The 25,926-nt window shown below is 28.7% G+C and overlaps 1 protein-coding gene across 1 annotated transcript in view; it reads right to left on the minus strand.

The window, feature by feature from the left end:
* The window catches only part of Ctu1 (Cytosolic thiouridylase subunit 1), a 35,474-nt gene extending 9,777 nt beyond the window's left edge, over nt 1-25,697 (minus strand). Inside the window, exons 1-12 of the mRNA XM_067262073.1 lie at nt 25,498-25,697; nt 25,241-25,364; nt 24,854-24,972; nt 22,546-22,602; nt 16,666-16,723; nt 15,533-15,610; nt 15,127-15,168; nt 12,565-12,614; nt 9,934-9,998; nt 4,211-4,276; nt 1,309-1,367; nt 716-775 (exon numbers count right to left, since the gene is read on the minus strand). Of these exons, the coding sequence (XP_067118174.1) occupies nt 716-775; nt 1,309-1,367; nt 4,211-4,276; nt 9,934-9,998; nt 12,565-12,614; nt 15,127-15,168; nt 15,533-15,610; nt 16,666-16,723; nt 22,546-22,602; nt 24,854-24,972; nt 25,241-25,364; nt 25,498-25,557 (838 nt within the window). The 5' untranslated portion in view covers nt 25,558-25,697. The remainder of the gene's footprint in view (nt 1-715; nt 776-1,308; nt 1,368-4,210; nt 4,277-9,933; nt 9,999-12,564; nt 12,615-15,126; nt 15,169-15,532; nt 15,611-16,665; nt 16,724-22,545; nt 22,603-24,853; nt 24,973-25,240; nt 25,365-25,497) is intronic.
* Between the last annotated feature and the right edge of the window lie 229 nt (nt 25,698-25,926).

The following is a 25,926-nucleotide window of genomic DNA, read 5'->3' on the forward strand; positions in this document are numbered from 1 at the left end:
TTAAAAAAATTGACTTGATGCTTGTATATTCTGATAACAATATAATTGTTAAAATACATATTAAAGAAAAAAAAACATAAATGGTTCATAAAAAATTAGTTCAACTGCCTTTTATACCAATTATGGTGTCACTTCATGTAATATCAACTGTTTTAATTAAACTATCTCTTGCTCTGCTAATGTTAGAAAAATGCTAATATAATCAGTAGTTAAAATAATTAGTAAAAATTTAGTTCAAGCATTAATGTATTGTAAATTCTGAATTAAACTAAATATATAATGAGAAGTTAAAAAGTTACGTTTTCTCATTTCTCATAAACTGTTTTAGCTTACTTGTAAATACAGTAGAGTCCTGTAGAACGCGCAAATGAAGCAAGCAACAACCCTCAAATTTTGTCGATCAGAGGTATACGTTTTTTTCAACTTATAGGCCAAGGTTTAAACTTTTATAAATTGTGTGATAATGCAGGTTTCGGTAACGCAATTTCCTATAATGCGTAATGAATCCCCCCTGCATTGTACAGGACTCTACTGTAGAGTGAGAAACACCTCAGACATATATTATATTAAAGATTTAATTATAAACATAACAATAAATGTATTTAAGTATAGTATTTTTAAAAAAATACAGAAAATCTTTACTGGGATAGCTTACTATTTAAAAAATTTTAAACAAAAAAATAAAATAAACTAATTAAAAAACAAAACTTTATACCTTGACTAGGTAATTTCACAGTATCCTTAACTGACAAGCATTCACCAGCATGTATAATATCTATTTTAACATAAAGATAACCAAATTATTTATCTATTATTATAAATAAACATCAATATACTTCTACTGTTTCATTATCTACATGAAAAATAATTTAGAAACAAGCAAACTTTTTCCTTACTGAGAGTTCAATACTACGCGTATTCTTATGTTCATTAAAGATACTTAATAAATAATATTTTTTATATCTTTAAATATAAATTTATATAGCATTTAGCTTTAAAATTTTTCAATTTTTTTTATGGTCTTATGTAGAGAGCTTTTGAAAAATTAAAAGTAAGTATGAATTTTTATTTTGATTGTATCCTAAAATTATTCCATTTTATGCTCCTTTATTTGTTCTCAAATGCATAAGATCAAAATAAAGAAAGATAAATTAATATGAAACCAGTTAGTTTTTCTAGACCTATTCTCTAGGAATAATTTCTGATAATCCTAATTTAAAGTCTATGTCACAATGTATAATTACATAAAATGATGACTGAGATTAATTTTTTTTTATTTATATAAGAATTTAACAGAATATATCTTACCTAAGATGCTACTTGGCCTTATTGATTCTAAATCTTTTATATATGCTCTTGCAAAACCTCTAATTAAAAAAATTATAATTAGCAATTTGTTGAAATGTAGACTGCTTAAATATAGATAACAAATCTAATTTAATAGCAATAATGCTTCTACATTCTTCATTATTAATCTTAGGAAAAATTTCTTCTAAAACAGTTTTATAGGCAATTAGAAAAGCTTTACTGTCCTTAACATTTATTATTATTTATAGTCGTCTACGTGGACGTTATTTATTAATAGGACATTATACTGGTGTTTAAGGATTGGCACAGTAATGAGAGTTAATTCAGGAAAAATTTCTTTATTATATCACCTGTAGTAGCAATATCCGTGCGGATATTGCTACTACAGGTGATATAATAAAGAAATTTTTCCTGAATTAACTCTCATTACTGTGCCAATCCTTAAACACCAGTATAATGTCCTATTAATAAATAACGTCCACGTAGACAACTATAAATAATAGTTTTATAGGCAACTTTTGAAGGTTGAAAGAAAGTCGTTTTTGAGACAGTCAATGTTTTTTCTAGTTGATTCCTTCTAACAAAATTTAAATCATCATCATACTTTAAACATACTTACATATAACTAATCATACTTTAATCATACTTAAACATATCATCATACTTTAATCATACTTAAAACATATAACTAAGTATTGGAAATTGAAATCAACTCGATAGAAAACATTCACAATAGTGAATAATAAAAAGTTTATCCTATCATTTAAGTGAAAATTAAATATGTAATACTTTATTGTTTGATTTTTGTATATTTTTTTAAGCAAAACACATTCAAATTCAAGTGCTTATTATAATAATAAATAATAATAAATTTACATTATTGTTTGTTTATTTGCTATCAATAAATATATGAGCTTTCTATTGTAAAACTTTATATGTTCTGTTCAAAAAATTAGCAAACTATGCTGAGCCACACTGAAATTACATTAAAACCAGGAAAATCTATGCATTTAGCAAAAATATAAATTAAAATGATTACAATGTTCACTGCAATCATTTACAATAGTAACCAAATTTAAACCTAATTTTTCCAATCACAGAATTTTAAGTATAGCACTAATGTACTAAATTTTTAATAGTTCTAGTAGAATCTAAAACAATGATATTTTGCATATAAATCACAATCATTTATTAATTTCTATAAAACAATAAATGTTATTCTATGATATGATAGCTTTATATCAACAATTTATACAAAACAGTAATATTGTTTTTTAATAATTACATACAAAAGTCATGGCACTAATGCTTCAAAAGCAACTTCCTTAATCAATAGTTAATTAATTAATATAATGATGATGATATAATCCAAAATATGTCAAGGATAAACATAAAAATATTTTTATATACTTCTATAAATTTTGTCATTATTTAAAGTTATTCATTGCTTATAGAATCTACTTGATTGCAAGAAAAGAATTCATGATCCTAACTTGGATATGTATGTATATATAATACACTAGGTAAATAGTATATAAAAAATTAATCTTATCAGTCAATTTGCTTTTTGCTTCATGCTCTTTGAAAATTAACACACACATTTCCATCACTTCCATTTAAATTTTCAAATTTGTCAATTAATTATAAAAATTTTCTATAAATACATTATAATTTAATAATATTATATACATTATTTTATAAATACTATATAATTTATGCAGAAACTGAATGCATTCCTGAAAAGTGTATGTTTCAGAAATGTGATTATGCTTACATATTATCTTAGTTTGCATAAAGAGTGAATTGCTGACAAAAAAAGCAAAACCTAGAGTGAATATTGCATCAGAAAATATGACACTTCTACTATATTTTTTCTTTTATGCAAATCACACTGGCATTCCAACAAGTTTAACTTTAGTGGCAAATATTTTTGTAACCAGAATCAAAGCGATTGATTGAGATATTGCCAAAGGATGTGAAATGCTGAAAAATACTAAAAACTGGTATACAACTAGTTGAATTTTCAGAAATATAATTTGAATTTTTGATAACTGGTTACTCATTTTGCTGTTCTTGTCTTGCAAAATGACAATAATAAAAATTCATACAAATATATTACATTAAAATTCTTGCAATAATTTTATTGAATAGTTGTATTACAAGATACTTGCAGATATTGAATATCCAGGTACTTAGTCTGAATGTAATAAGCTGGTCCCTCTAGTTTGTCTTTAACATATATGCTGATGCTATAGTATTTAGAAAACTACTTTTTGTAGGAAAGTTATTACATTTAATGTTATGTTTCTGACTTCTAGCAGTTTTCCTATCTTTCATTTTTAAATAAATTTATTACTAAGTGATCAATTTCCAATTTCCTGAAATCAAAATCAAAATTTGAATAATAAGGGTAAGGAAAGCAAAATTTCCAAACAAACAATAAAAAGTGAAGTGTTCAAATACTCCAGCACCTTCATACAGCATAAAAAAGGAGTCAGATTGGCTTAAAATACATGGACTGAAATTTTTTGAAAGATAAATAGTTTGGTACCTCTACACTGTTTTGTAATCTGATATTGGAATATAAGAAAAAATTTTTGTGGTTTCTGAAATTATCATCATCATCATTACAGTTCATCAAATGTATACTGAGTCATGATTCATATATGATTCTTTTTTTTACAGTACTCCAAGTTGACAACAAAAAATTTGAATTTGAAAGAAAAAATTTCAAAAGTTATTATCAATTATGTTATTTATCCATCTAAAGGGCATGTTATAAAGTAGTCTTAATAATATTATGAAAGATGAATCTCACATCAATTATATTCCACTGCACGTTTATATAAATTTATATTTACTTTTCTAACTTAAAAGAAAACTATTATGTATAATTAATTACCTGTAAGCATTTGGAGAATATATGCATTCTGTTGAAAAATAATCAAGTTTCTTAAAATAAGCATACCTAAAAATTAAGCAAAAAGATATCTTTTATGTTATATAATTCAATAAATAATTATCAATAACTACATGAATGCACAATATTATTTAATTTAAAAATTTTAAAGTTTAACGATATATTAAAATAAATAGAATGTATAAGTCAAAACTTTTTCATTGAATATGCAGGTTTCAAATTACATTCTATTTTGACATATCTATACAAAGTTCATCAACTTATAAAAAAATATTATAAAGTTAGCATTAAAAATTAAAATTTTCTCACTTTTTATTATAATAATTTTTGTTCAATTTTGTTGGAGTGGTTGTTTTTGCATGCGTGAAAATGTCTTTTATTCGGGTCAGTCGAACAAGTAGGACGTGACCAGATCATTATAACAACCAAACTTGTAGTTCTTGCAGAAGCCTTCCCCATCCCACTTCAACTCCAAAATTTAAGCATCAGGTTGAAAGACTGGCCAGCAGAACAACGAATCCCTGCTGTTCGAGAGACCATTCACCATCAAAGAAACACCGCCCAAGAATTTAGCATCAGCCTCCATGTCAATCAGCTACACTCGGATCCCAATCTAACAGCTTCAAATCAACCCTTCTCGAAAGAACTATTATACTGCACAAACTGCCAATTTGGTCAGTCTTTTTTCCTTCTTAAAAGAAGAGGTGTTGGGTCGATTGTTTTTGCAAGTGTGAAAATGTTGGTGAGAGTATCATGACACTCTCCTAGGGACATTCCAGTGGATGTATAGACTTTTGTTAGACTTTTACTTGTTAGATTAAACTCTGTGTTCTAACCGAGCAGTTGCTTTTTCACTTTACTCCACTGTCACACCCTGCATTTATCACAATAGGTTATGGGCCCAGGAGTAGCTTTCTGAAAAGAATAAAAAGAAAATTCCCAAGGAAGAAGTGTAATTGACAAAACTGCAACAAGTAGTGAATTTTGTTTGGACTATTTCTCATGCTCCACGAATCCAATTGTTACGAAACTCAGAGAACCAACAGAGAACAAAGGTATGAATCCTTTTTTTATAAAGTTCCACGCCAAGTATCGAGAAGTCAACTTCAGGTCAAGCTAGTGAACAAAAACGCGGCAACGGATTTATACGGAACTGATTTTGGTGGGAAATTACTGATATATATATAGACACCGTACCCACAGACTTTGAAACGATATGTCGATTTTCGAATTATAATAGTCGTGGTTTTTTATCATTTGATCATTAACAACTAAATTTAATAATGATGACCACGATCAAAATCGAGCCTTTAAAGAAAGATAACTACGATATGTGGAAAATTCAAGCGAAGGCTATTTTACTTAAAAAGGGAATGTGGAAATACGTGAATGGGACCTACCCAAGACCCATCGATGATGAGGAAAAGGCAGGCACATGGGACGAAGACGATTCCAAAGCCCAAGCCGATTTAATTCTCACAATCAGTTCCAGCGAACTAAAACAAGTCAAGGAATGTAAAACTGCATTGGAAATTTGGCACAAATTGGAATCTATTTACCAATCTAAAGGTCCCGCGTGCAAGGCCACACTCCTCAAACAGCTCATACTACATAAGATGGATGAGCCTGATGACGCCAGAGACCACCTAAACAAATTTTTTGATGCTGTGGATAAGCTTCGAGATTTAAATGTTGACATCAACGATGACCTCCTCGCTATAATGTTGTTATATAGCCTTCCGCCATCCTATGAAAACTTTCGTGCAATCGAATCACGCGACAATCTGCCAAATCCAAATGCCCTTAAGGTGAAAATCCTCGAGGAGCACGAATCTCGAAAAGGCAAGAATACCAGCGCAGTACCGAATGCCATGTATGCTGAAAAGAAGAACTTCAAAAACAAAGATGGTCGTAGGAATCCAAAAGGCAAAACTCCATTCAGATTTGAGAAAACAAATCCAAGTGGTTCGAAATACAAATACTGCGGTCGTCGAAATCACAGGTCTTCTGACTGCCGTTACAAACCCAAAAGTAGTGAGCGTGCAGGTAAAGCCACCGAAGAATGCTTTCATGGTGAGACAACTGATTCAAGATCAACCAAAAGGGATAAATGGTGTCTCGACAGTGGTGCATCTTCCCACATGTGTGCCAATAGAGATGATTTTACAGAAATCAAACCCGACGGACGAATGTTGAACCTAGACAGCAAAGAAAACACTGCACCGATTGAAGGAATAGGCTCAGTGCAACTAGCACTTGACGACAAATCAGCAGGACGAGTATTTAACTTATCCGACACTCTTCTGGTTCCAGACCTTCGAACAAATCTCATGTCTGTAAGTAAGATTTGTGATAAAGGCTATGAAGTTTCATTCCGCAAACAAGTTGCATTTATCATGGACCAAAACGACAACGTTGTTGCTACTGCTGACCGAGTGAACAAACTCTACCATATTCGTAAATGGAATCCAGTTGCTGCCATCGCTCAACCTAAGTCCATCCTAATGGATTGGCATGAACGCCTAGGTCATCTTAATCAAAAGAGCCTAAGGATGATATTGTGTCGTCTTGGAATTCGAATCCCATCCGGTTATCGTTTATCCCCGTGTGAGACATGCCTCAGAGCAAAAATGGTGCAAAATCCATTTTCCTCAGCAGACAACCAACGAACTACCAATATACTTGAAATAGTACACACTGATATCTGCGGTCCGACTCGAATTCAATCTATGTCAGGCGCCAGATATTTTGCTGTCTTCATAGATGACCGATCTAGATGATGTGAAGTACATTTCCTTCGCAACAGAAGTGATATGCTGAACGTCTTTAAACAAGTAAAGAACCTTCTAGAGACACAGTTCAGCAAGAAAATCAAATGTCTTCAATCCGACAACGGAACTGAATATTGTAACAAAGAATTTGACGAATATTTGATAGAATGTGGAATAAAGCGACGCTTAACCGTCCCCCATACTCCACAACAAAACGGAGTGGCTGAAAGAAAGAATCGAACATTAGTCGAGATGGCACGATGCATGCTAATTCAGTCAGGACTCAAGGCCTCTTTTTGGGCCGAAGCTGTCCACACTGCAAACTTTATCCTGAACCACTGTCCTTCTAGAGCCTTAGACAATGATACACCCTATAGAATTGTGAATGGGAGGGATTGCAAAATTTCTCACTTTCGAACCTTTGGTAGTCCCACTTTTGTACTCAATAAGGACCCAACTATCGGTAAATTTGATCCTCGCTCTGAAGAAGGCATATTCATTGGATATTCTGAACAATCCAAAGCCTATCGAATTTGGATGCCAACTCGGAAGAAGGTAGTTGCGACTCGAGATGTTAGGTTCCTTGAGCTGAAAACCTCGAATAATGACTTTGAGGAATTCATCTCAAGAGAATATTCATCACAAGAAAACAAAACTCATCGCCACAAAGTAATCACTGAGTTAACTAAACCTCCATCCCTAGCCATTGAACAAGGAGAAGAGAACATCCGTCACACTATCCAACAAGACGATGATGGAAATATAATCTCCAGGGATAGCGAATTAAGGAGGGGTCCAGGTTGCCCGCGCCTACTCAAAACTGGCTTAAAAGGTAGACCTCGCAAAAGTTTTAACATGACGATGACAAATTCGATTTCGCAACACCAAACTGAAGGACCACATTTACAGAATGAGGAACTGAACCGAGAAAATGTCCAACAAAGGAGTAATACAAGTGAATTTGCTTCTGTCATCCAGGAAATGGCATTCAACACCGAAATCTCCGTCAAGGATGCCCGCCGATCTTTTAACAAAAGGCTTACACTACCCGAAACATGCTAATGGACTAAGACTTTTAAATATGAAGTCAATCTTATAAGTCATGTATCAAGACCACATTTATTATTACACCTTGGTCTGTAATTTAGTAAGAACCCACTGGAATGAGGGGAAGTGTTGGTGAGAGTATCATGACACTCTCCTAGGGACATTCCAGTGGATGTATAGACTTTTGTTTATACAACTGCGTTCTTGTACTTTATACCTTATCTCCCCTCGTTTTGGTATGTGTAGTATATACAGCTTACTTGTTAGATTAAACTCTGTGTTCTAACCGAGCAGTTGCTTTTTCACTTTACTCCACTGTCTACCCTGCATTTATCACAACAGAAAACCTAACAACCAGTGGTCTGATCAGGTTACACCTATGTGTGGGCATGAGATTCAGGGAGGACTTTTGTTCAGGGCAGTCAAACAAGTAGGATGTGACCAGAGTCCAGTTCAGACCATTATAACCACCCAACTTGTAGTTCTTTGTGTGAGATTAAACAAGGATTACATGATTAGAGATCTTTACATCCCTACGATCTTAACAAATTTAAAGTTACATTCAGGCATTATAGTAAATAATTCCTAAGGTCTCACTAATTATTTGATAAAATTTAGCTACCTGAATATAAATTTTCAGAAAAAATTTTACGAGACCAAACTTGTGACTATTATCTTTTTACAATGAAATAACTAAAAGACTACTCCAAAGGTGTTCAATAAGTTAGTTTTAAAGAAAATCAATTATTCAATAATTTTAAATTGCTAAATTATCTAAAAGAAAAAAAAAACTTAACATTCTTAACAATAGTTTTTCAATAACAAACATAGAATATTAATTATTTTTATATTAATAATAAAATGTCATAACTTATTTGTATTAAATTATCAAATTCAATTGTTTTGTAAATCATTGATATAAAATTTTGAAAATCATTTTAATAAATCTGTTGATTTGTGAATTTCAATTTTAATTAACATAACTGAAACTTTAATTTTTATTTAACCAATAATGAAATTAAATATGCAAATTAACAATTAAAACACTACAGTAATATTTGTTTAGAAATTGATACATTTTATATACAAAAAAACTTATATTTACATATAAATATTTGAGAACTAAGCTTCAAACAATGTTAATTTTTTAATTTGAAATAGAGAAAGAATAATTTTCAAGGTAAGAAAACAAGTTAACTTGCTTTCTTTATTGAGACTAGCTTTAGATTAGGCTAAAGTTAGGTATAAAACTTATACAAAAAATTAGAGAAACAAGTTTAATTACTTTAAATATAGTCATATATAAACATTGATTAATTGTTAATTAATTATTCAAAAGCTTGCATAATATTCAAAATCTAAAACTGAAGTAAGAGTTCTGGTAAATTCATTCAATAACTATCATATAATACATTTGTATAATTTATAATGTTTGCAAAATTAGAAGATAATCCTTTAAAAGGATTGAAAGTTCTTGTTTTAAACATAGAATGAATAATGGGAAATTAACGATAGATTAGTTATTTATAAAACTTAATTTTATTGATTCAATTAAGTACTGTTCAAGGTTCTTTCTGATCTTTTTATACTTTCACAGTTAAAATTTGTTTCTATTTTAATTCTGAATAAAAATCTTAATTTTATATCAAATCATCAATGTAATAAAATATTTGTATTTGACAATTAGAAACATTTTTATTAATTTTATTGTAAATTAATTGATTTATTGATTGATTGATTTTCTTCATAATAATAAAATTATTATTATTGATAATGATGAAAATTTCTATTATAGAAATATTTCCTCATTTTTCCAGTAATTTCTAAAAACTGAAAAATTTTAAAATTCAAAAGATATAATTAAAAACAAAACATTAAATTACTTACATTACAATTTCTTTTTCATAAGTGTACTTGAAGGGTTTTGCCCTTGGAATAGATCCTTCACTCCCCTATAAAAAGCACACAATATATCACTATATTATATGTTATGTTATTAATATTCATTACAATAATCACCATATTACTTTACATTAAATGTAAAGCATTAATGCAAACTATAAAATTAAATGTGACCAATATACAATTTTTACTACAAATCTTTAGTTTTATAACTGATATAAATGTTCTATTATTATTATTATTATTATATAAAATTCTATACTTCAGTGCTGTATATATATATATATTTTTTTTTTAATCATCTGTATATAATATATAATTAACATATTTGTAATGTTGCACACCACAGATGAAGCATATGTGTCTTTCATATCAATTGTTGTTCACCAGTGGTACTGTACATCAGCACAGTAAAATTCATTGTTACTTAGCTTGGCTAAATTTTTGAGTTCATCTTTGGTACACATCCACAAATAAAGCAGTTCTACCAATGTATACCATATTTGGAACATATGCACTTCTTTTGATGATACAAATTATATATGAATAAAATTTAAGTACATTGAGTATCATAGGTGATTTTTAAAGAATCTTTCTTTTTGTTTATTTTTTCAAAATGAATATAATACACTCAATATGAAATTTTTATTTATTTTAAAAGTATTTATGATATAAAAATAGTCTACAGATTTAATTAATTCATTAATGTACCATACTTATAATTCAAACAAAAATCTTAATAAACTAAAAGTAATAAATAACTGATTCATTAAATAAACTACAAAGAGAGAACCTTAGAGTAGTTAAAACTTTATATTCGAACAAATGTTTTCGTGTGTGTAAATGGCCAACTTCAGATTCTTAGGATCAAACTAATAGAAATTTCAAATTCTAGAATACATAACATGACATTTACAAAATATACACATGAAATAACATGAAAATATCTTTTTAAATATTAAAAGTAATTTAAAAATTACAACCAACAATAATAAAAGTATATAATAAATGGTAAGTCAAATTAAAGGAGAAACTTCCAGGCTGGATGGAGTGTATCAGCATCCTTTCTATAAATGCATCCAATGTAACAACTTGCTTATAAATTTGCAGCACTTTGGCAACTCTAGTCCTGAGTGAATCAGGAACCTTCTTAAGAATCTTGGCTTCATCCCATCTTACAATATTTATTGGTACAGACCCAAAAGCTGTTAGAGCTGTAGCACACTTATTAGTGTCAATGTCTAAGCTGTGCTCCTTCAATCTTGTAGCTAAGTGTTTTGAGATTTAACCAATATATGACAAAACTCCAAAATTGGGATGAAACATGGGTATATTATAGATACCTGATTTTTGGACCTCAGGAATATGGTCTTTTATCATTGTGACAGGCAATAAACTAAGTTACTGGGTTCCTACGTTATGCTATAGTTGAATCTTTTAATAGCTTAAACCCACCTACAAAACAGTGAAGATCCTCATTGTATTCTTTACCATTTATTATATACTTTTATTTGATTATTGTTGGTTGTAATTTTTAAACTAATTTTAATATTTTTAAAAATTTTTTGATATTATTTAACTATATATATATTTTTTGTAAATGCCATGTTATGTATTTTACAATTTGAAATTCATATTAGTATTAGTTTGATCCTTGAAACCTGAAGATATGCATTTACACACTCAAAAACATTTGTTCAAATATAAAATTTTAACAACTCTAAGGTTGTCAATTAACTGTTGAGCTATATAAAAAATTATCTCCATCTTACTGCTGTCTAATAATTAATTTTTGCATATGAATTTTTTTAAAGATTTAAATAACAATTTGAAACATTGAAATTTTTGTATAATACTGAGTCACGAGTTTTCTTTTTACTTAAAACATAACATACAAAAATACAATTCTTTAATATGTTGTAAATCATATTTTCTATATAGTACTGACTTTTTTTGTGTGTTTATTATACAAGTTAGTAAATGTACTTTGTTTATAGGTATTTAAAAATCTATTCATCCTTATTTCTAAGAAAATTTTCTTATTAGCCTTTAACTTTTTAAGTTAGTAGAGTTTATAAATATTTATTAAATGTTTTTAGAATACACAGATTCTATCATAAGTAACTTATCACTTTGTTTTACAAATGAGATGACTTTGATGGATTCTAAATATATTCTGTTAGTGAGAGTATCGTGACACTCTCCTAGGAACATTCCAGGTGACATCTAGACCTTTGTTTATATAAGAAGATTCTTGTACTTTGTACCTTATCTACTTTTGTTTTTGGTATGTGTACTCTATACAGCTTAGATTAAACTCTGTGTTCCAATCAAGCTGTTCCCTTTTTACTTTACTCTGCTACCACACCCTGCATTTATTACAACATATTCTAAAAAACATAAATATTTATAAACTGTCCTAAGCCTTTTAAAAAATTAATGATTGAGAGAAATTTGTTGTAAGCACTTTATGAAGAGTTGAATAATAATTTTTGATAACTAAAAACAGATTAAAGTTTAATCTAATTTATCCATAGCATTTTAAAAATTATTTGGACTATTATTTACTTGAAATCTGAAATAAAAATTTAAATTTTAACTATCAATTCCACTTACAGTAATTATATTAGTACATCTTTGAAATCTTGCAATATCACCTCTTAAAACTGAAAAAGATAATATACATATACAGTAAAGTAATGCATCATAATTTAATCGTTTTTGTATTAATAACATCTTGAATAAAGTATCTGTATATTTTTAAAGTTAAATACAGTAAAACTCTAATCTCAAATTCCTCATTAAGTCAAACTGAATTGTCAGTCCCAGCAAATATCCTACATAATATATTTTTCTACTCCTGAAGTCAAACAAAATTTTATATATCTCAATATTGACCCTCCTTAAATCAAATTGGTCAAACTCAGAAGATGCTGACCAACATAAATTGAATCTTATTAGCCAGACGGCTGAGCAGTCGAGGTGGCAGCCTACTGCTCTGGGAACCCGGAATCAAATCAGACAGGTCAAATAATCCCCAAGAATTTTTCAGGGGGTGGTCTGTTCAGATATGTCAGAACCCATCCCTCACCACCCGGCCACCTCATTGTGGGCCTGGCCGAACCCATAATGGGCTTGCAAAAACAGGCCATCTTAGTGCCCACAGTGTGAAAAGTTAAAAAAAAAAATCTAAGTTGAATAAATTCAACAAATCCTTTTGGCACATTGTTTGGTAAAGCAGCTTTAATACAGCTTATTTAGCTGTATTATATCAGAATTAGCCAATAATATCAAAGTTGCCAATTTTATGGAAAATATGCTAAATCTAGTTTTCCTGTAGCATTGTTGAGAGGCTTCAAAGTTATGTTCTCTGCCTTGCAAAAATGTTAGCAATTTTTTTTTTTGTCAAAATGGGACAGAGAAAAGACACATCAGCAATTGACTAATACTTTAGTTTAATTAAAACTAATTTTAATTATTGTTTATAAATAAAAGTCTGCTTAAGAAAAAATTTCACAAAATAAAAATTATTTAAAAACATTAAGGAAAAAATCAAAACAAATAGGCAGTTATACTCACTGGTAATGCTCATTATAATACATCATATATTATAATATTGAGCATATTGAATGATAAAACATGATGCTAATAGAAATGAAAAATCTGGAAACACATTATTAACTTTAGACACTATCAATATTAATGTTTTTAAACCTGTGCCTAAAGATGGAAATGACTTTTTTTTTTATATCATTAGCACCAAGAGGATTTTTTCAACATATTCATTATGAGTTCAGGTAGTCTCATAGTAGTATGACCAAGTAATGAGAATGGTGTCCAACAAATCTAGAACAAACCATCCATAAAAATTTTAGAATCTAATTTGGAATTTAACCCTTGTCTCACAATGGTTGAATGGCTAAAATCATACAGATGTAGGCATGTCATTCTGAAGGATCTGAGTTTATCTGATCTGTATATATATACATTGGTGGTACCTCATTCTTTGAATGACTCTAACTTTGAACACTTCAGAGTTCGAATTGTGCATGCACTGAAAAAATGTGCTTGAACCATAAATGCAAATCATCTCTAACTCTTGCATTAGACTCATGTTTTCAGTGCTTTTTTCACTTCATTTTTGGTATGTTTGGTTATATATGTTGTTTATTGTCAATTTTTTAACAATTTCTTCCTGCAATTTTTCTTTGTTGACATCTTTTGAATACTCCGTACATTAGTTCAAAATTTTCTGAATGGAATCTATAAACCATATTTGTATATTTAGGAGCATCTTCCCCATACACATTACAAACTTTTTTTATTGTTTGTATGGCATTATATCCTTTCCAAAATTCATAAAGAGTAGCATGCCAGATATGCATTTTATCTGAAGACATTTTGATTCAATTTTATTCAAACAAAATGTGAAGTGAAAAGTTTAAAATAACCTTCTAAACAAAGAATACAATCAAACACATTAGCAGTAATGTGTTAAATTTCACAAATGTTATAATTAAAGCTATGTTAAGTAAGGACAGTTGTTAAAAATATGCAAAAACTTTGTTTGATCTGATATAATCTTTACTTATTTACTATGACATCTGAGAAGGGTGAAGAAGCAACTGTCTAAGAGGAAGGAAATATCAATGATTGTGATTTTCATCACAATTATTTAAATGGTACATGTGTGGCAGATATGGTGACCATCTTTAAGATGTTGAAGTTAATGGTGTGAAACCAGTATATGCAATTTTCAGTTTGTTATGCAATACTTAAGTATTTTATTTATTATTTTCATGTTTTAATTTATATTAGGACATTTAAATGTGTTATTTTTACACTAAGTAATAAGTATTTGCAAATTTAAGTTTATCAAAATGTATTGTTCAAGATCAGAGAATAAATTAATTCACTTTCCATTATTTCTTATGGGAAAAATTGCTTCAAACTTTGAACAATTCAGAGTTTGAAGAACCTCCTGAAACAAATGAAGTCTGAAGTAAGAGACACCATTGTATACATGTGTGTATATGATGCTGAACTTTAATGAAAAATGCTATATATAAAATAATTCTTAGTTATTCTTTGCAAAAAATATACTCCATTCATTAATGTAAAAATCAGATTATTATTATTCCATACCTAAAAACTTTTATTATTTCTACTAATTCTTACCATTCATTAATATTGTTTCAGCAGTATCATCAGCATTATGTCCTAAAATAAAAATTTTTTATTTATTAATTCCATTTATAATATCTTTAATATATGCTTATATTACTGGTAAACATTTTTTTATATTTGCTATCTGATATTATATATCAGACTCAAATACAATTATTTTACAAAATAAAATAAAAAATTACATGAGAAAAGCCATTTAACTTAGATTAAATCTGAAATACAAAAATAAATTTGTGTAATATTAAAAGAAATTAGAACAATCAAATTCTATTTGAAACTTTTCTCATAATATACTCTGATGTCTTAATATAAGTGCTTTTGTCTTACAAATGCATCTAAAATGTTTAATAAAGCCAATTTAAAGATCAGCTTTATCAAAGACTATAGAAGATCTTACCTGTAACTATTTTATCAACTCCTATTGAAGCTGCTCCTCTATCAAGAGCCTGTCTCCGAAACACTCCACAAAAGGTACCTGCAACATTAGCAATAATTTATAAAGTTTCACTAGTATTTATTAACAAGTGTAGTTTCAAATTATAAATATTAACAAACTTCTAAAATCTCAAAATTTTCCTCTTTGCCTGTATTATTAAAAATTTGTAAATAATCTAACATTCAAAAACTAATGTTATTGTTATACCTATCTTACTTATCTTTCTATTGCTTATATCTTCTCTTATGTAAGATTCAATAGGTGGACTAACAACTAGCACTGCCAGACTTTCTGGCTTTGACAGTTATTGTGGCAACAACAGTCACCCATGGCCCAACAGACCAATTTGTCTGATCTGACTTTCAACAGATATTGAGCCAGCAAACCAAAACTGGCTAATCGGGATAAAGCTCCATGACATCACATTTTTAAAATATCATAGATATAAATAGAATGTCTACAAACATAATCTTATCTCTACAATATACATTTTGTTTGTATGGGTATAGTATTGTATTTCTCATGAGAATTAAATACAATACCATACAAATTGCAACTGCAAATTTAATGAAAATATTAAAAATAATAATGGTCATAAAGAAGGAAAGTAAGTTATTGTAGACAATTATTATCTAAATACCATATAATCCTTTCAGTTATATGAAGATCACATATAAACATAATTAATGCTTATTAACTGTTTTATATTCAAGAAGTATACAAATGTTTTATATTTGGCAATTTTCTTACTCAAGAAGGTTGTTGTTGAATTTACAGCTCAAAATCAACAAAATGCTATTTTTTCAATATCATTAACTCAATTACGATTGGAATGAACTCATGGATATTACAAATATTTTCTTTGGCTGGTGCAGGGACATTTTAAGCACTTTTGAAGCCTTCAGCCTTTTTAAAAGCATTACAGAAGATACAGATATAGAATAAAAATATTAGTAATAAGCAAAGAAATGAGACTTTAAGAAGAGGTATGCCCATACATTAATGTAGTCCTTATAGTAATTATTACCACAGACAATGATATAAATAATCATCAATTAATAATTACAACCAAGCTATATTTTAATAAAACTTACAATTGTTCTTTAATCCTACTTTTTTTACTATCTCATCCATTGTCCATCCATAAAGTTCCTATTAAAAATCAATTAATATTTAAAATAACCAAAATAACTGTTTTCAAATCTTAAATCTTGATTTTATCAAATATATAAAATCATTTAATCTAAATATAGAGATTCATTATAAAATAGCTTTTCATTTTTACTGTTTAAATATAATATTTTGAGAAATCTTTCAAATATTTACAAATACCAAAATACTTTATTTCTAAAAAATAATTTAGAAATAAAATATTTGAAATCTGTCAAATTTAAAAATTTCATTTTTCTTCTTTTTACTGTTAAAAAAAGATAATTTTTTTCAAAATGTCAACAATATTTTTTTACAAAAAAAAAGTTGAAGACAGTGTTTTAACATCTCATATTTTGAAAATTCTCTAGAACAGGGATGGGCAATCTGTGGCCCTTGGGCCACACGTGGCCTGCAGTATTATTTTTTGCGGCCCGCATCACATAAAATATTAATATATATATAAATTTCCCAGCTTAAGGAAGTATGCAGCAAAAATTCAAATGTTATTTTCTACAACTTATGTATGTGAATAATTTTTCTGCAATGAATTTAGTAAAAATTAAAACAAGAAACTGGCTAACAAACACATTGAATCTAATTTAAAACTAGCAGTGACTAATATTTAACCAAATATTTCCAATATATTATATTTACATCAGTGCCAGAAGCTATATTAATTATATCTATGCTAATTTATAATTATATATGAATAAAGAATTCTGATTTACAGACATTTCTCCCCTCTTTTCTCTTGTGTGTGGCCCACGTCAGTTCAAAAGTTTTGAAATGTGGCACTTAGATAGAAAAAGGTTGCCCATCCCTGCTCTAGAACAAGAAGTAAATTGCAATTTCTATCATCTTTAATTCAAGTGTTGATAATTTAAATACTAATAACAATTTCATAAATTAATTTAAATATAATTTTTAAAATAGACTCTTAAAGTTATAGATTATAAGAAGCTTATGACAGCTTACTCAAACAGATAGACACTGTTTACACTCATCCAAAAGTTAAGAATAAATACAGTAAATAAAATCTGTCAATTTAGACACCCTATTTCCTGGACATTTCCACATCTTTATGGAACTAGACAAATCCCTGTATTTTTGCATGTATATGATACTTTGTATCTTGAAAAATCAAGGTAGAGAGGTGTCCCAACACCTTTTTGTGATGTAAGTTAGGCATTTTCAGAAATTTCTCTAATTTCTTTTAACTGTTGAATCATCCTACATAGATGACTGGTTTTAAAGACTTATCAGTTAAAAGCATATAAAGAAACTTATGACAAACACCCCATTTTGGCATTTGGGGAGATTTTTCACATTTCTGATCACCAATAGCCCCAGGCATCATTTCTTCCTAAAGACCAGGGCAGTGTTTTGTAATGCAGAATTCTGACTTAGGCTTTGCCACAATGTTGGATGATATTCTTTGTAATTCTGACTCCTCCCACTGTAGGAATTCTTACTTGTTTACTCAGACTACTTTTAGAAGACTTACTGTGTGCTTAGTAATGTCACTCCACCTCTCTTTGGTTTTGGTTTGAAAAATTTTACACTTAACAACTGTAATGGTTGCTTGTGCCAGATTAAATAAGTTCAGTTTTGAAGATAAAAAAGTTAATATTTTAATGACTAGAGAGACAATCATAATTTTAACTTTGTCCACCATTTTTCCTAGCTATCTGAAAAAGAATAATCATTCAATAATGCTTAGAACAAAATTCTTAGTGTTCTGTGTTACTGAATGTGGCCTTGCACTGCCATATTTAGCTACTTTGTGCCAATTTGGATAGTTCAGTGTCCATTTTGGTGCCAAAAAGTTATGCTGGCAACTGGCTATAAATTCAGCTAATGCTTTTTTAGCTTTGAGTAAAAAAATTGGCAAATTTCTCTGCCACTTGTCGACGTTCATCGTTGTAAATCTGACCCATGTGTTAATTAATGTATTTAAATATATATACTTGAATAAACACTTGATATGTCAGCACATCTGAAACCTACAAAACTACAAAAAATTTAAGGGCATTTCATGTATAGATATGATAATGATTTTATTTTTAAATGTAAATGAGCAATTATTTATTGTGACATTGTCACAATGCCGAGCTGCAATTTTTAATCATATTTTTAATAACTTTTTAATTTAAAATATATGCTCTCTGCCTCAAATTAGTAGTCTCTCATCCCTGTACATCATCATACCCTGTACATCTGTTAGCAACAGTCATGCAGGTACAGTACATACTAAGTCATCCAACTCCTTACAGGCAAAAATTTTTGAATTGAAATAATATGACTTCTGGTTTGCATTGAAAGTTGATATATAGTTAATAGGCACCTAATCTTTCCATATCTAGTCTTGGCTTTCATCCATCTAACTCCACTTTTGAAATTAAGGAAAGATGGATGGATGACTGGGAATTTATAAGTCTACAATTTTTTCAAATTGCAGCCTAATTAACTATTTAAATTTTATAGATAACATTCTTGTTTTAAATTTTCAATGGGATTTTCTAAAACTACATCACACGTGAAACATGCTACTTTCAATACAATTCGAGAAAATCTAAACACTCATTCACGAAGCAATAGATCATTGACATTAAACTCATATAACAGACTTCTTTCACTAAAGTATAAAATAAATATTCTCAAATAGATATAATAGGTTTAAAGCAATTTTGAAGATATCAATATTTTACAGAACTCATACAACTTAGAATAAATATTCAGTTATTTTGTATATGTAGAAATCTCTGATATAATAAAATATAATGTATTTTTCAGCCAGAATGTGCTGATATTTTTTATGCTATCTGCTGGTATGCCATAAGAAAAATTCTATGTTCAGGTAAGAAGTCTGGTGATTGGCACCATAAAAATGAAAGAAATCAGGCTATTCTATCAGCCACAAAAAATGCTGTGGACAAACTGGAGGTGACATAAAAAGCAAATGGGATGGGAACACCTCTTTTCATTGGAGGTTAAAAAAATACACCTTTAAAACATCTCCAGTAACAAATTTAATGAAATAAAAATTTTTTTTTGTAAAATAAAGACAGACACAGTCGATTCAAAAATTTTTTTTGGAAACCACCATTTTATTACATGTTCAGAATAAAACTTTTATACGACCTGACCTTCCTTTATAGGCTACTCAGCTGTCTAGTCTTAAAAACACAAAAAATTATCCAATTAAAAATATAAATTTAAAAAATTGGAATTGGTGGATCTTACAACGTCTTCTGGATTTCCATCCTGTTCCATTCAGGAATTTCGGCTGCTTATATCCACTGGGAGAATGCGCTGTTAAATGTAGATTTTTCAATATTCCTTCTGGTGATGAATTATTGCAAAAAGTTTTTGATTATAAGATTTCGTCGAATGGTTAAAGCCATCCGACGAAATCTTATAATCAAAGATATACAGAAATCTTATAATAAAGCTATACAGAAACCATGTTTTCAACCTTTTTTAATTCCATATAACTCTGTTGATCCCCAGCACACAAAGTTCACAGCATTTAGATCATTGATTAGAAGGGCATATACCCATTATACCAGTATACAAGACACAGTATCCCATCAAAGCTAATGATGTATTGATAGCATACTGACCAACCCAACAATCTTCAGAATTTTAAGGAATGATAAGAAGCCAAATAAATGTAATTTGTCCACAAGGATTTACTCTATCCCGATAATAAACCAGCATTTTGAATCAAAACCATTCTACATGGGTGCCACTACACATGATTTACAACAATGACTTAAGGAGCATAAGTACACAATTGATAAAAATCTAAATAATACGGCACTAGTGGCTTACTTGCAACATCAGGATATGAAAGTACAATGAGAACAAGCAAACATCATCAGACCAACTTCTAATATACACATGATAGGACATCTAGAAAAACTGGAAATCTATAAAGCACAAAAAATCATCTTGCATCAACCATAGAGATGCAGACAATTTGTCTACAGTATGACGGTCCACTTAGGAAAATTAATTTTATTGGACGATATTTATTCATTTGTTGTTATTTTATTTTTAATTAATATATTTCTGTGAATATTTATTTGATTAATCTCAACTATTTATTTATATATTTATCTTAGAATTCTGATTATTGTTTTTAAAATTTTAAATTTTTGTATTAGTGTTCTGTTGTATCATAACTGATGAAGATTGGTAAAACCGACCAAAACGTTTTTATTTCATTAAATTCGTTACTGGATGTTTTAAAGGTATATTTTTTTTATTTATTTTTATCCAGTTTGTGCAAAATATAATCAGAGATTATCTTTTGATTAACAGACAATTCTGGTAATTGTCAATCCCTATTATGTTCTTCTCAAGAATAAGGTGCAGAGAAGTACTAATGATAATATTTTGAAAAGTAAAGGTAGAAACATGGTTATTAAAAAGAGACCATTTAGCAGTTGACACTAAACACAAACAAGAAATAGCAAAGAAAGTACAGACAAATATATACAAAAACTTTTGAAAATACTGTAAATCCTACAATATGAATGTGCACATTTATAAAGAAAAATAAATATTAAAATAGTAGTATTAAACACCATTTTGTAACTATTGTTACATTTTTTCTAAAACAGAACTTTTAATCAACACACGTACCAGAACCAATTACTGAAGTTGGAAAAAACATTAACGACAGAACTTTTAATCAACATATATGCATACCAGCAGTAACTGTTTTTAGACAAAGGGCACGGAATCTAACTATATAAGAGAGGTTGAGGTGCAGGTATTCAGCCCAAAACGTGAACGGCGGATGGATGAGCGCCGCCATCTGGCAATTCTATATGGTTAATAATGGCATTTGCTACGTCTGGAATGGCGAGTAGATGATCGGCTTAAACTTCTTCATTTTTTTGTGTTTGGGGTTAAATTATGACATATTTTATTAAAATAATGATTATTTAAGCATTTATGAATAATATTGTAAAGAAACAGATGATTTTAAACCAGAAATTATTTAATTATTCAATTTTTTAACACGTGATGTGAAGTGTCTATATAATTTACATATATTTGTCTTCATAATAGCTTATCTTAAGGCAGATTTGTTCTCCTATGCCATTTTCTATCATCAACAGCGTAATATGTTTGTAAATTTTCTAAAAATTAATTTTCCGAGCTGCTTTCGAATTTACATAAGCCACTACTTCCCTCGACAAAAGTATGAGGTAGTCCTATTGTCCGATCGTACGATAGGAGACACAATGCTAATTAAAAATAATTATTTAGTGTTATTAAACATCCTATAAATACTTTTAAATAGTTTAATTTGTTTATTTACCTTTGCTGGTAACCCTTCATGTTAAATGTATCTGCCATTTTTTCAACAAATTTCCTGTGAATCAATGCGTGACATTCACTGAGTCACATGATGTTGTGAACAAGCACCACAAGGTTTTTTTACTTGGACTTGAAACGTCAAACATGTACTTCTCTTTGCTGTACAAGTTTAATGTTTGTACTTGTGCCTCAACCTCTCTATTGTTTGTGGTAGTTTCCATAACCCTCCGTAAGTTACACTTTGATTTATTGAGAGTCAACTTCAACTATACAGAAGTAATAATGTAGTTATAAAACTGCATTATTATTTCTACATTAGGCAATGCAAGAAATCAAATTAATCATAACTATATAAATTTTCATTACATTTTTTGTGCATTTGTATTTTTATAATAATTACTATACATATTAAACATACAAATTTTATACATAATGAATACAACCAACACAGAAATGAATGCATGCAAATATAATTAAATGTGACTTACCTCATAAGAAAAAATCCTTAATGGAATGCCATATTGCACTTCGTTCCTTTTAACTGTCTATGAAAATTACAACAAAGTTATTAAAATATTAAATTATTTCAAAATGTTCTTTCTATTAAGCCATTAAAATATTAAAATAAACTAATAATAAATTTTCATTTTCATTTAAATAATTCAATTATAAAATATAATAAATTTTGTATTTCAATGAGCAATTATTTACTGTGACATTGTCAAAATGCCAAGCTACAATTTTTAATCATATTTTAAATTTTTTAAATTTAATTTAATTTAATAATGAAATACCTTAAACTTGCATATTTTTAATCTTCCAATATTTTCAGTCATTTTTTACTGACCTACTTCAGGTAAAAATACAACTCAAATGTCAGTTTCATTCAAAAATGAACAGAAACTTAAATGTATTCTGGAATAAATATTTAAACATTAATATTCTAAAACAAATATTTAAATGAGAAAATGCTGGATTTTTAAGCAAATGGAAAATTATACAAAAAAGAAAAACACAAAAATTCATAAATGAACTAAACAATTAACAAAAAATGTGTAGAATAAATACAAAGTAATACTAATAAAATACTAAAATACAGATACATATAAGAATAGGTAAAAATACATATGGTATCTCCACTTTGGTAGTATTCATGTGGCAACTAAAAACATTAGAAGATTAAAAATATTACTGCAATTTTAAGGTTCTTTGTGATGTTATTTTATATATATGTTACAGTCAAAACCCATTTTTAGTTAGAACACATTTTAACTAGTTGAAACTAGTTTATACTGGACGTCTTTGTTAAAACCCGTTTTGTCTAGTTAAAACTAGTTTTAACTCAAATTCATTTTTGACTAGCAGTAAATTCTAGTTTTAACTAGACAAAACGAATTTTGTCCAGTTAATTTACTGCTGTACATGTTTTGATTTTAGATAAAACTAGTTTTAACTTTTAACATTAGTTAAAACTAATTTTAGCTACATAAATATGTCTGGGGGAAATAAATAAAGTTATGTGTAGTGATTCGGGGGAATATGCCTAACATTATGCTTATAAAGGAAATTATAGCAATAATTTGGGTTCTGGAGGCCTCTAACGGAAATATCATATTCTTGAGCATGTTTTCCAAATAAAACTTTTGCAGTATATGAAAAATAATTATATATTGTGTTTGCAATGACGACTTTTTTACTGTCTAGCATTTTAGGCATCTCACCCTAAGTATCCGGGTGAGATTCCAAATGCCATTAGGGTAAGATAACAAATATAATTGCATAAAATTCATTTTCGAATATCTTAACCAAATTTAATTTATTGCATATGTAGTACAAAGTACTTCATAGTAAGTATAACAGCACAGTACAAGTATTGTTAAGTTTCTGCCCATTCTAATGTGCTCTATAGCTAGCTGAAAGCTTTTTTCAGTCCAAAAACCTTTTTGAGAAGTCCCTATATAATTTCTATGCACATCCTGCAATAAAACGAGAAAACAAAAATTTATTAAAAATAGGCATATTGGAATTCAATTAACAAAAAATAGGCATGTTAAACACCCCATGAAAAATGTGGCATCTTTTCCATTTGTCAGTGTAAGATGCCTACGTTGTAAGTGTTCTAGCATGTCTGATCAGGATCGGCGGTAGCTCACAATGGAAACTTTAGAACCTTAACTACATCACACATTAATTCCGCAATTTTTAATAAATTCTATTTTAACTTTTAGTTTTAAAATGATTCTAGAAACATTTCATAACAAAAACTTCGTTCTTATCTTGCTTTTATTCTTCTCAGATGTAGAAAATGAAGTAATGGTAGCCAACTACAGCTTTCCGTACTCAATATTGGCCCAACAATTCATCATACAAACACATGACAATATCTGACGTCACCGTTTGAAAATATCAAAAAGTAGGCATCTTCCCCCGCTTACCACCTTACCCCGAATCACTCTATATGTTGCAGTCAAAACCAGTTTTTAGTTAGGATGCGTTTTAACTAGTTTATACTGGATGTCTTTGTTAAAACCCGTTTTGTCTAGTTAAAACTAGAATTTACTGCTAGTCAAAAATGAATTTGAGTTAAAACTAGTTTTAACTAGACAAAACGAGTTTTAACAAAGACATCCAGTATAAACTAGTTTCAACTAGTTAAAACGCGTTCTAACTAAAAATGGGTTTTGACTGTAACATATATATATATATATATTTTACTTATTAATGTTTTCACATTTCTTATTGTACTTTTTAAAAAGTGTACATTTAGAATTAGAAGTATAAAATTAAATCACAAACCTCAAGAGAATCATCTCTATAACCAGTGATTCCTTCATCCACAGACAATAAAACAAGTTTTAGATCATAATTGTATCTATCATTTAAAAGTTTCAGAACATATGCTAAAACAGTTGAATCTGAAAAGAAATAGATACAATTATTTTATAATAATAATTGAAACTGATGCAACATTACTCCTAAACATATTAAGCAACTTTTAGTTTCTCACTGTTTTAGCAGAGCATAGTGTTTTCAAAGTGTTAAAAATGTTTTATTTAGAAGAATCAAAAGGGCTGCATTATTTACGTATTATATTGTACATCTGTCTAGGGAGCATAATGGCATGCATGTTCTGGCATATAAATCCACAAACTATTAAAGAGATTTATCATTAAAAATAATTACCTTTCCCTCCAGATGCAGCAATAGCTACATAATCATTTTTCTTAAATAAATTTCCACTTCTTATTGTTTCATGAACTTCTAATTCAAATGCCCAAAAGAAACATTCCTTACATAATGCACTTCCCTAAAATTATAAAAATTATATTACTTTTAACAAAATTATGTAAAATATACCTATTCAATAAAATGCTTATTTGGTATAATGTATTAATTGTAAACTGTATATTTTTCGGAAAGAAAGATCTTTATGATCTTACCGTTTTGGGTCTTTTTAAAACCGCTTTAAATTTATTACATCTAATACAATTAGTAGGCATATTTCATATAACTTATTATTAAAATATATACACGATTAATGGGTAAATCTATAAGTTAAAAATTGTCTTAAGTAATATTCATTATAAAACCAAAAACTGGACAAATATATTTTCTGTATACGTTTGAGGCTGAGCGCCATGTGTTCGTTAAGATAAGTGTTGCCAAATGATAGTTTTTCTATATTTTTTAAAAAATTTTAAAAGTTGATGAATTTCTTCTCGGATGTTTTCATTATATTTATATATTCGTTGAAAAAATTATAATAACTAAATTAATTTTATCAGTTTTCATTGTTTAAAACTGTATTTTAACTGCGTTTATAAAAATGCTTTTCATCTTATGGGTGCTAAAGTAGCCTTTAAGCTGTG

The sequence above is a fragment of the Centruroides vittatus genome, unplaced genomic scaffold, assembly GCF_030686945.1.
Source record: "Centruroides vittatus isolate TY-2023 unplaced genomic scaffold, ASM3068694v2 contig_10, whole genome shotgun sequence".
Lineage (NCBI taxonomy): Eukaryota > Metazoa > Arthropoda > Arachnida > Scorpiones > Buthidae > Centruroides > Centruroides vittatus.